At 32.1% G+C, this 13,449-nt stretch overlaps 2 protein-coding genes across 2 annotated transcripts in view; both read right to left on the reverse strand.

The window, feature by feature from the left end:
• The window catches only part of LOC145320186 (uncharacterized), a 60,133-nt gene extending 49,798 nt beyond the window's left edge, over window positions 1-10,335 (reverse strand). The window contains exons 1-2 of the mRNA XM_080162626.1: window positions 10,031-10,335; window positions 1,877-2,700 (exon numbers count right to left, since the gene is read on the reverse strand). Coding sequence (XP_080018752.1) covers window positions 1,877-2,700; window positions 10,031-10,211 — 1,005 coding nt within the window. The 5' untranslated portion in view covers window positions 10,212-10,335. The remainder of the gene's footprint in view (window positions 1-1,876; window positions 2,701-10,030) is intronic.
• A 256-nt stretch (window positions 10,336-10,591) lies between these two features.
• Window positions 10,592-13,449, reverse strand: part of LOC145320187 (uncharacterized) — a 76,506-nt gene continuing 73,648 nt past the window's right edge. Inside the window, exons 3-6 of the mRNA XM_080162627.1 lie at window positions 12,469-12,562; window positions 11,879-12,144; window positions 10,878-11,465; window positions 10,592-10,763 (exon numbers count right to left, since the gene is read on the reverse strand). Coding sequence (XP_080018753.1) covers window positions 10,592-10,763; window positions 10,878-11,465; window positions 11,879-12,144; window positions 12,469-12,474 — 1,032 coding nt within the window. The 5' untranslated portion in view covers window positions 12,475-12,562. The remainder of the gene's footprint in view (window positions 10,764-10,877; window positions 11,466-11,878; window positions 12,145-12,468; window positions 12,563-13,449) is intronic.

Genomic DNA, 13,449 nt, shown 5'->3' on the forward strand with positions numbered 1-13,449 from the left:
AAGTTTATTGACAATTTTTTAATTTTTCCATAGTACTATTTTAGAATTTAACTGAGGTCAGTACTCTAAACGGGGCGAATATCCATCACCTCCCCACCCTCATCAAAATAGTATAAAACCTGCTATCGACTTATATAAATTTCCCGGAAAATTGTGAAATAACAGGTGCAGAAGTTTAAGGGACCTCATTGGATATACATAAACAAGAATCCTAATGCTTTACAATATAGAATATTTAATTTATCTTTATTCTTATCTAATTGTTATCAAACAAGGATGACAACATCCATAAAAGCGAAGCACTGAAACGGTAGGACAAACGGACATGAACACTTATATAGTGTCAGAACTGAATAATCAGAATATAAATGTATAAGAGTCGAAGCAAAATTGTAAGTAAATTTGTTGAAAAACTGCTTTATACAGGATAATGTTACTTACATACTTACATATTTAGGACTTGATTATAGAGTTGCTTCGTTCATAACATTATACTTTGTTGTCCCAGGAATCAATATACCAAAAATCAGATCAATCGGATGATTAGATCACATAAAAATTAGTTGTTAAAAAAGTTTTTAAAAATTAACATGTTTAAAATGGACGTACAGAAATTTTGGTAATGATTAAAGAGTTGCTACGCTTTCTAAATCGTACCTAACTACTAAAGGAATCACCATGCGAAATTTGAAATCGATAGGACAATTCTAACATGCCTAAATTAACGAAAAAAGCTATCCGTGACGGACGGATGGATGGACGGACGGACGGACGGGCCGACCCTAATTATAGAAAAGCTTCGCTTTTGAAAAGAAAAAAAATACACTTTTTGACAAGTGGATAAGAATGATTAAAGTTTATTTTCAGTATATTATATTTAAAAAGTCCAGTTTAAGATAAAAATTCTGTCATTCATATTAATTTTATAAAACTTTTCTTTAATTGCTCACCAAGAGGGCTATGCAAACTAAAACCTTGTGCCATTCCATTCTAAACAGTTTGCATCAAATCAAAATTGAGTGCTTTAAAGTTGACAGTTCCCAAGCAACTTAAAAGCACCCACTTATGTTCAGTACAATGAATTATAAACAAAAACCTTTTGAAAGATTATCAATATAACATTATCTATTTCTAAGCTATAATTTTTTTTTATTATACTTTTATTTACTTTTTTATAGCCTCAAACATGCCCTGTAATATAACACAAACCTACAGCTATTTTTTACATGGGATATCTAATTATATTAGACTTTTGTTTTTGGATTTGATCAAAGCTTTTGATTGTGTTTGACATAAAAATCCTTTAAAAAGTTTTAAATCTATACTTTTATGAAATGTAAACAAATTTTAATATAGCCTGGAAGGTTATATAACCCATCCAAGGGGTTTCTTTGAAAACTGTACTTAACTATGTATAAGATATTTTTTTTCCTATAAAACTCTAAAAGAGGGGTTTGTTGAGTTAAAATCTTATTTTCATTGGAAATTTTATTTAAAATTGGAACTGACAGAATTTTCAGTTTGTACAGTCACATAAATACATAAATGTCAATATGTGGTAACATCGACCCACACAAAACTTTTAGAAAACTTCATTTTTATCTCTTTCATAAAAGGGACACTTTAAAATTCTAATGCGATGTTCTATTTATTGGCATATTTGTACAGAATTTTTAATTATTAAAACTGATTGATAATACAATTTTTTTATATATAAATAATGGTTATTTTTTTCCTAGAGGCAATTTTTCTTAGGAGTGTTAATGTACCCTCCCTAAAAATAAAGAACCTTCCTGAACCTGTACAAAGCCTCTCTGTAAAGAAAGACCAAATCGGTTCATGAACAAGAACTTAAGAATTGAAAAAAAAACTTTACCTGTTTAGGTTGCATAAGATCAGGTTGATTAGAGGATTCCTGCAACCGCTGCTGCTGCGGTCTCGACTGCAGCTGTTCGTCAACAATATCTTGAGGTACAGTTATATCAGCATCATATTCATTCACAGCTTTGCTGTCAGCCGTAGAGACATCACTTATACTATCAGCAAGAGTTGCTGCGTCTAATGTAATCTCACCGTTGGAATCATCATTACCATCATTATTTATTATTGATGATATGATTTTATTTGTATCACTGTTATCACTTCTATAACTTTTTGCATTATTAACATTATTATCACTAATTTCAGGGACTTTGTTATTATCATAATTATCGGCTAGAGTAATGTCATCACTAAAACTTGCCATAGATTCTTGTGCATTCTTATTATTATTTTCATGTATATCACTGCTTGCCGTGTTTATATGAATATGAATATCACTGCTGGAACTACTCCAACTACTCGAGGATACATAGGAGGATCTACCAATAATAATATCGGGATTGGGATCATTATTATTATTATTATTATCAATATTATCATCATCATTAACATACTCATACTCATGTTGTATTGATCTAGTAGGATGAATATCAGAATGAAAGGTATAGGGTTGTGCAGCTGCTATCATATTTATGTCATCTTCCTCACTAAAGTCATTTTCGTCAACAATTTTGGCGCCAAAATGAATTTCATCACTTTTGGCGCCATTTTCATCTTTGTTGTTGTAGTGATGTTGTAGTGGATGGAAGGTGTGATGCAGCTGTTGTTGGTTGTTTAATTTGGCACTGGAGCATTCTCTACAGGATGTTGATGCATCACCTAAAAATAATTTAATAATTAGGAAAAAAAGTTCAGTCAATCTGTTATTAAAATCTTTATTGTCTAAAAATGTATTACTTATTAATTTTATGCAAATCAAGCGGAGATTTTTTTAATTAACAATTATGCCTAACTAATTAATCATTGCAATCAGACAGCAATATTAATTTAAACAATTTATGAACTGACAATATAAAAGGATATTTTTCATAGATATAATAGTTATTTCTCGTATCGTATTATAAACGGCTTTCCGCGGATATAGAATGTACAATTATAAGATTAAAACTAGTTTTTTTAGCCCCGTGGTGCCGAAGGCACCGGCTAAAAAAACTAGTTTTAATCTTATGATTGTACATTTCTATATTCGTAGAAAACTGGATATGATACGATGCTAGACATAGTTTTTTCGTATGGATGAGAACCGGTTCCTATCCACCGGATTCGAATGAATACGAGAAAAATAAGGATAGCGGTTTCTTTTTATTTCAATAATTTTTTACTTATTCATCTGTGTTTATTATGTTAAGATACATAATTATAAGTCTTGCTTTCTTTTTAATTACTATATTGAAACACTAGCGGCTTCGCCCTTAGCCTCTAGGGGCTTTGCCCCAAGAGGTATTTTTCAAAAAAAATCAATTATTTCTGGTGCAGGGATTTATTTTACAATAACTGCCTAATAAAATGGTGGGGGGTTGTGGGTCCCATCCCGCAAGAAAATAGCCTACAACCAGCACAGGAACAGTAGGTATATTCCCTGAAGAGTAGAACGGACGGACGGACAGACATGATTCTACTTTGTATTATAGATTATTTTACAATAACTGCCTAAAAAAATAGTGGGGGGTTGTGGGTCCCATCCCGCAAGAAAATAGCCTAAAACCAGCACAGGAACAGTAGGTATATTCCCTGAAGAGTAGAACGGACGGACGGACAGACATAATTCTACTTTGTATTATAGATAAATACAATGTTTGAGTTCATATTTACAACTCAACATTTAAACTAAATTAGTTTTGTTAAAACTTTGTAAACTTAAACTTGTTACAATTATAATAATTATTATGTTTGTCTTATAAAACTAAATTATGCATTATATTTAAAAATGGTAAAATTTTGTGGATTTTTTCTTATTTGAAACAAATAGCTGAAAATCTTTGTGAAGATTTCTCTGACCCAAAAGCTTCCATTATTTGATTTTTATTTTCCGTCATTCTGTCATTCTTGTTAGTAGCGAATGGGCTGAAATTTTTAGGGATTGCTTAAATTTACATTCTACATATTTTTCTTAAGTTTTATTACGATTTTTCTATTAATTGGGGTGCTAGATTTTTAGGTTTTCTTTGGTTTTCTCGAATTCTATTCAGGATTTGCGGCTGAAATTATCAGGGATTGTATGCTCATATTCTAAATATTTTTATCAAGTTTCATTAAGAGTTGTCTATAAATTGCGGTGCTCTAGATCGATTCCTACATTTTAAAATTTTCGTGATTTTTAAGGTTTCCTAATTTCCCTAATTTATCAAGATTAATATTTATTGTATGGCACTGGTTTATAGTAATTTTTCCCCGATATCCATGATTTTTTATCTTCGCTACTTATGAATGTTGTCATCCTTGTTTTAATATTGAAGATAATTGCAAACATTGTTTAAAGATGTCATAAACAGAAAATGGTGGCTGATTCAATAATTATTTCCTATAATATAATTACACTTCGATTTCAACATAGATTTTTATACTAATGTAATGTAATTCTATGAGAATTAATGGATTTAAGGAACGCGTCTAGTGTTCTATAATTTTCTCCATAAAGATTTCCAACGAGAATATGTATAAAGAATATTAAAAGTATTTAGTTTTTAACAAAATACTAAATCTATTAAAAAATGATTACACAGTCCAAATTATTTTTAAAATATATCATATCATTTAACTATAAAGGTGTAAGATCTAAATTGGGTAGGTCAACCTTCCCCAAATTTTCACCCCCGCAGCCAAAACCCTATGTACCCAACATATTTCATCTGAACATGTGGATTCCTGCATTGATTAGGTAAAACTCTTTCTTTAAATCCAATTGTATAACAAATCGACATTGTATTCAAATAAAAGCAAATACATTCACATTCTCTTAATTTCTTCGGCTTTGCTTGAACAAATGTTGTCATCCTTGTTTCCAATCTTAAAACAATACAAAGTAACTCTAATTTAACAATTACTAATTACTGATAATAATTTGGCAATTATAATTAAAATTTGTTGAGGCCTGTTGCCTTGTGCCAAGCCCGTGCATATATAAACAATTAAAACAGTGTTGAATAGTGCCCAGGAAAACTTGGATAGAGAAAATAAAAAATAAAAACATTACATTTTGATATTTAAGCTAATAAAAATGATCAAAAAGAAAAAGTTTTGATATAAAAAGGTACAATAAAGGGTTGGTTGTAGAGATCTAAATGGATAAGACAATGACCAATAAGTTGATATAAACCCCCAATGATGATACAAAAAACTTACCCCTTCTGTAGTTTAAAATTAGTGGTTGAAACATTAAAACTCACAACCTAATGAACTAACCAATCAAAATTTTCTAAAGTCTCCAAAGTTGATAAGTCAACAAATAAGAAAACATTATTATGAAACTTTGGGGACTAGTGTAATAGACAAACTCTCTATAGGTCGGTTGAACACAAAATCAAGACTGGTTACCAGTTCATTTTTTCCGTGGGTGTTTATGGCTATTTGTTTTTTATGAATATCAAATACGACCAAGCTTATGTTGCTTGATTCTCATCTACTAGCTAATACTTAAGATGGTTTAAATAACTGAAATACATTTATTTAAGCTGAATATTAGAACAATAATCCAATTCATTCTTTAAAAATACCATCCTTGTTTTTTTTCCCTGCATCCCTGGAACTTGCCATTATTATTTGATCTACAATTTACTGTCCTTTGTATTTTCCCTGCATCCCTGACTTGTGGAAAGGGTTGATTGGTTTGAAATTTGCACAATTACTTTACATTCATAGTTTATTCATTTAGCACAACTTAAGATTGTACACACAAACACACACACACTCACAATCACACACACAAAAACACATAAACACACACACATACACACACACAAATGCACACATACAAACACAGACACATACACACACACACACAAACACAACTTAAGATTGTACATACAAACAAACACACCCACACACACAAACACACAAAAACAAACACAAACACACACACAAAAACACATACACATAAATGTACACACACACACAAATACACAAACATCCACACCCACAAACACACACAAACACAAACACACAAACACAAACACATACACACACACACACACACATACACAAATGCATACACACACAAACACACACTCACAAACACACACAAACACACACAAACAAACACAGACACACACACACATACACAAATGCATACACACACAAACACACTCACAAACACACACACACAAACATACAAACACAACACACACACACACACACACACACAAACACACACAAATGCACACAAACACATTCCAATATTCACAAACTCACACACAAACACAAACACATACACACCCACAAACACACACAAACACACTCACACAAACACACACATACAAACAAAAACACACACACACACAAACTTACACACAAACACACAAACAAACACACACACACAAACGTAGACCCCCATAGAAAATTAAAACGAAGCGCCTGCACAGACATTCATCCCCTTAGTTCTATCCCGTCGACTCTGTCTAAAAAATTGGCAAGCTAATCAAGTTAACGAAAAGCTGTACCTATATCATTTCTGGTATAATGTAGAGTAAATATGCCAATATCAGTCTGATAATAAATCTTTTTTTATTGCATAACCTTAGTGTATGGGTCTCAGCTGTTAAAGGTAACGTAAACTGCAATTTGATATTCATATATAAAGTGCCTAACATAGTAGCAGTAGAAACAATTTTGATTATGAGGGTTGTTTTTAGATTATTTTTGAAAGATTAATTTAAAATATGTAAAAAAAATAAGGTTTCTAAAAAACTTTAAGAAGCAAATTTTTAATGTTTTGCCTTGATCATTTTTAAATTTTTGTGTACATTCTAGAGCTACTTGATATCAGTCACTAGAGTTTACATGAAATGTACTTAAATTGATAGCTGAAACAATATGTACTTGAAAGTACAATCGCATGAATTAATGTACTGGTAAGTCAATTTGTATAATACCAACATTAATTCAATTTTGATCAAATATCCACGATATATTTTTATTTACATATATCTACCTTCTTTAAAATTTTATGTTTAGGGATTAGATCAAACCCACTACCCTTCCTAAATTAGTGAAAAAATAAATAATAATATTTGGGTAAGGCCTTAAATGATGGGGCGTGTTGCAAATATATTTGCATCATTGCAAAAATGTACAACCAGCTCCACGTATAGTGAAGCGCACATTGGCATTCCAGGCTTTGCTTTAAGGCAGTCAGTATGTAGTTATCATGTATTAAACATCATGCAGTAAGTTAAGAAAATAAATGTATAATAATGAGTTATCTTTTTATATATAGTAAAATGTATTTTGGTTAAACAATATGTTTAATAGTTTAAACAGGCGAAGCCACAAAATCATTTTTGATAATTGATAATTAAAATTTATTGAATGGCATATTTTTGTTAACTGCATAATTTCTTTGTAAAAACAATTTTTTCAAATAATATTGGTATGCTTCGTATTGATTTAGTTGTCCTTGTTATAGTACTAAGAGCTATGGGGGGGGGGGGAGATATTAAATCCTTTGGCTGCAAAAGCTGAATATAAATTTTACAAAAATATTTGTGGAACAAAAAATTTAGATAACATCCCTCTTTCCTACGAGTGGACCATAGAAACCCTCCCACCCTTATTGTTTAACTTTTGAAATACATTTCCATAGCTAATGCTGTGTGCTCTACTTCTACGGGTTACCAGCCTTGTAGGGCTCTTGCAATTTTACTTAACCCAACCTAACCTAACCAAGCCTAAATTGTTTCTGGTCCACTTTAAGTTGGAGGGAAATTGACAGAAATTCATTTTCATCTTTTGTCTCAAATTCAGGTGGAGTGATATGGCGTCTGAAGAATATGTTTGCCACCACCAATTTTTTTGCAACAAACTATTATCAGTTATTTTCTTATTATATTGTTTCATAATGAATTTGGATTTTTAAAATTGTTAATTTACTGTTAAGGTTAAAGTTAATTTTTTTCTCTTTGTGTATTTCTCTCTCTCTCTCTCTCTCTCTCTCTCTCTCTCTCTCTCTCTCTCTCTCTCTCTCTCTCTCTCTCTCTCTCTCTCTCTCTCTCTCTCTCTCTCTCTCTCTCTCTCTCTCTCTCTCTCTCTCTCTCTCTCTCTCTCTCTCTCTCTCTTCTTCTCTCTCTCTCTCTCTCTCTCCTTTACTCACGTGAAATATTTTGTGTTGGTTTTTACTGAATATATTTTGTGTAAAATAGAATTAGTGTAATCAAAATTCAGGGCAACCTTCATCTTTTATCATTGCTGGTCAGTTGGGACCATAAAACATACATATATTGTTCAGTTGGGACAATGAAACAAATGTATGTTGGTCAGTTTGGACCATGAAACATTACTTGTCGGTCAGTTTAGACTACGAAACAAATATAAATTAGTCAGTTGGAACTATGAAATTAATGTATGTTGTATGTAATGTATTTAGTAAGTTAGGACCATAAATATAATTTTTATTAATTGTAATAATACTCTTATTTAAAAGTAGCAAGATCTGTGTCTGCATGTACCGCAGGATCTCTGTAACCGCGTAACCGATATGGTTCTCCTTTAATGTAGCTTTTGTAGTTCCTTTGAAGTTTAAAACTATTACGCGGAGGATACTGCCACCTTCCATGAGAAAAAAAAACCCTAGAAAAAAAGACTTTAAAGCAAATTGTTTACATTTTTTTCTTTTTAAAACTAAAATTAAAAATTGGGCGAAGGTCGACACCTCTACCCCCCCCCCCCTCTTTAGTGCCCCCAGAGACCCCTAGGGGACGTAGCCGCTAGTAACAGTTGAAACAATAGGAGAGGAGACTGGAAATATAAAAATATATAATAAATACAGACAACATAAGGTCTACCTTCTCTCACAGTATATGTATTATAGGACCTATGAAATGGATTATGTTCGAGTACAAGACCTGACCACAAATATTGAGAAAAAATAATACCATCATGACTTTTATTGAACATTTTCATGAGCTTTAATCAAAAGAAATGTCAATAGAAAAAAACAGACCCTTTAAAATTTGTATTATGGTTTCTAGATTACGATAAATGCTCTATATAAAAAATCCTTTATTCCTCAAGTTAAATGTTTTTTTTTCAACAATTTATATTGTCAGAAATCATATTTAGTGGTCCTGTTTATGTGCTCTGATAAGGTCAAATTCCGAGGTACTCTGGTGTATTGAATAGCTAATCATCTTGGGAATTGTAAAATGTTACTTATAATGAAGCAGCGCATACTATCACTAATTACCACATTTATATATTCTTTATATTCATAACATGGATGACAACATCCATAAAGGCGAAGCACTGAGTAGGTATTAACAAACGGACATTAACACTTGTATAGTGTCAGAACTGAATAATCAGAATATACATGTATAAGAGTCAAAGCAAAATTGTGAGTAAATTTGTTGAAAAACTGCTTGATACAGGATTATGTTTATGGACATTGGAAAATTATGTTCAAATGTATCGCAGTAATAACAAGATATTATTCTAAAAAAATAATATTTTACTATGATACAGTGAAAGTATTGTTAAGATTGATTTATACCACAATTTTAGCAGACACTGTCAATCAAACACTGATTATTTTCTTTCATTTTAAACATTTTATGTTTCATAATTATGCAATAACCGTCAAAACTCCGAACGGACGTACGGACAGACCTAAGATATTTTGTAGCCTCGCAACTAATATATTTATCTACACTTATCTTACGTAAATCTATTATTTATGTATGCAGCATTATTAAATATTTATATTGTATTGATCTTAAAGACAACATGATGTGCTGGATAAATAAAAAAGAAATTTTCCTTTTTATGTTTTGCCTTTTAAATACAGCATATCCTATCAATATTTAGGTTGTGTTCTACAGTTTAACACAAAAAAAATATATTCTTGTTTTCTGTATTTAACTGTTTAGTCTTAACTGGATTTATTTATACACCTGGGTAAAATTTGACTTTAATATATTATTGCTAAAAAGTATCTTACCCTGTAAAGGTTTATGGCTAGAATGAGTACTTCTATCTCCCACTTCTGCAGCAGAGTCAGACAAATCATCTGTTACAACTACTGCAGGATCATTGTCATCAGTAATGTCAAAATGCGCCGTCAGGCGTCGTGATTTAAATGATGGCGACGGTGGTGGGGACTCATAAATGCGCGAAGACATTTTCCAACTTGTGTCAAGTTTTGGCGCCAAAAGCTGGGGATTACTGTGATGTGATTGGTCAGATTGGTGTTCAGACAGCTGGTTGGTTGTAGCATCTTGGTGGTTTCTTTTGATGGAAGACCTATGTATAAAATATTGGTCATAAATGTCTGGTTGTTACTAAAAAATAAACGTTTTATGTGAAGATTAGCTTAAACTTGTGTTTAAAATACAGTTTTACATTTAACAATGTCCTGTGGTGAATTCTTGAAAAAAATTTGGCTCACTAAAATCAGTTTGCCCCACTAAAATTTTATTGAGGCAAATTTATCCCCTCTAAATTTTTAGCGAGCCTCACTGATTTTAGTGGTGCAAATTGATTTTATTGAGGCAATTTTTTTTCAAGAATTCACCTCTGACTTGATATTACTTATTATATGACCAACATTCCTTTGTGTAGAGGATACATGTCTGCTTCCTCCCCCTGTATCTTCCCCAGGTTGAATATAAGAGGCTGCAAAAGTTCCAGACCAATTTGACCTCTCATTTTCTTTAACATCCATTGTGCTTGACCTTAAAAAAAGATGTTTTGATTAAGTTTTTCGGAAAATAAAGCTTTTAATGTAATAATAGCAATGCTCTGGATAAAAATGTCTGACATTTACATTGTCATTAAAAATGTCTTACCTTGATTTGTCCTCAATGGTCTCTTCCCCGTTGTTGTCACCATCACTAGACAACCTTCGGGTAATCTCTTCCAACAATAAGGCTTCAGCATTGCCTCTAGACTTTTCCTCCTCCGAGTTCTCCTCCTGTTGTTCCTCGTCACATGATACAAATTCATCAGCTGATTCACCTGAGGAAGGAAGACTGCCTCTTCTGTTGTTTGTTCGTGCTGCCCGTCTGCTGCTACCTTTGCCACAAATTTTCCTTGGTCTAAGCTGCGATGATTCTTGCTTTGTCCTCTGCAATGTTTTGGCGGGAATCTCAGAAAAGTGAATTTTCGCGGGTAAATTGAATGATTCAGATGTCGTCCTGGTAAATTTGGATGAATCTGATGGTGGGAGATTTGGGATCTGTTGCTCTTTGGACTGCAACAGCTGTGGTTCATCAGGACCGTTGTCTTCTTGTGGAGGAGGTTGGGTGGGTTGTTCATGGTGGTTGTGATATGACATACTGTTGTTGTAGTTTTCTCCTCTACTACTTGGTGTGAGCAGATGCCATCTGGTTGAGTCCACTGTACGGTCATGGAAAGTTTTGTCAGAGATTCTTGACCTTAACAGAAACTGATTGAAACATTGATAATATCTTTCACAAAGCATTTATTAATAAAAAAATTTAGTATTAAAATAATATAATGACCATTAGTCAAAGGGAATTTTACAAAAATCTTATCTCAGATAGGAGCATGAATCTAATTTTAACCAAATTGATGAACAACAGACAAAAAAAGGCTCATCATTGATAATGAAGAAAATCCAACCTTGCCAGACGAATAGAAATTTTAGGTAGCTGGACAAAATGTCACAAAAGTCAGCCATGTGATGTCATAATATTGGTGGAGATGAGAGGAACAGTGGAAAAGATAACCCCTAAAAAGAGATGGATAATCTCTCATTTTTATGACGTCACAAGGCTGATTTTTTAGACACTTTGTCAAGCTACAATTTTAGTTACAAAAATTGTACCTGTACACAGTTTGAATTCTTTGTTTAATTTCATTTGTAACTAGACTCTGAGATCTGTATCTGCTCTTTTCATTCGATTCAGAATTTGGGAGATTCTCATTGGTCAACAACTGAAGATCTTGCCTGCTATTGACTACCGCCTTTGCTTCGTATGTCTTGTCATTGGTTAACGCTTGATTGTAAGCTTGATTCTCATTGGTTGATGATTGGTTAGCATCACTTGTACTGTCTAGTTTTGATGCTGCTATAGACAGGTCAGTTGAATCCTTAAAAAATTTAAAACATTCTAAAGTAAGACTTCTACATAAAGATATGTTAGATAAATGTATTAAATTACTTTGTCCTATCCTGTTATACCTGGTTGAAAGTATGCAAAAGATTGTTACTGTAAATAATATAAGATGAACAGTGAAGAACCTTTGAATTAATTAAGTGCCAGAAAATGGTAATGGGCCAACCTTAGGTTAAATTATACAGATAGTTTGTATTGTTTAAAAGGTTTTTATATTCCGAACAAGGTCAATTATTTCCATAAGTATCATAGTTTTCAACATTTTATAACCGTGTTTTGTTTCGACTAATAATTTTACCTGCATTACGTGTCCCGCGCTCCGGGCAAGGTATTGCGGGGCCCGCCAGATATCACCGCAACTTTCAAACTAAGGGACCCGCAACACAGCATCCCTGAAAAGATAAACGTTTATTTTAATTGGGAACAGTCATTTGAATGTTGGCTATTGAGAAAAAAATTACTAGCCGAAGATTAAAATGTTAGAAAATGAAGTAAATTTGTGTTGTCAATTAATGTTTTCTGATTGTTTGGATTGATGAACAACTAAAGAAAACTAAAGACGAATTAAAATCAATGAGAAAACAAGAAAAATACAGCCAATTATAGTAATTTACTCGAGATAAGTGACATATCTTGGTTATAGAGCTGCAACGCCACTAAAAAAAATTTCACATGCCACGTAAAAATCCGTGCAACCACATTTTTGCCAAAAAGCGGATGAGTAAAATGCAGATAAATCTAGTTTTAGAGTAGCCACACCACAAAAAAAGGCAAACTGTTGCAAGTGTACATATGTATATATAAAAATCTGTGCAAAATTATTTTGCACAGTATAAAATTGAATTTAACTTCAGTTTAATTTTTCAAAACACTACATACACAGATGTGTTCTTCTTCATTCTTTATACTTGGATAAAGAAAAAGTAAAAAAAATAATAAAGACCATAAATAGTGGAGCATATAAGAGTTGGAAGATAGTGAACTATTCTAATATGACGTCATTCGGGATACTTTGGCCAAACATTTTTAAATTTATCCCCCTTTTTATAGGCACTATAGAAAGTTAAGAGACAATAGATTGATATGTAGAGAAGATAAATAGATTGATAGATAGAGAAGATAAATAGATTGATAGATAGAGAAGATAAATAGATTGATAGATAGAGAAGATAAATAGATTGATAGATAGAGAAGATAAATAGATTGATAGATAGAGAAGATAAATAGATTGATAGATAGAGAAGATAAATAGATTGATAGATAGAGAAGATAAATAGAT

The sequence above is a fragment of the Acartia tonsa genome, chromosome 5 (assembly GCF_053477335.1).
Source record: "Acartia tonsa isolate MP-2025a chromosome 5, ASM5347733v1, whole genome shotgun sequence".
NCBI lineage: Eukaryota > Metazoa > Arthropoda > Copepoda > Calanoida > Acartiidae > Acartia > Acartia tonsa.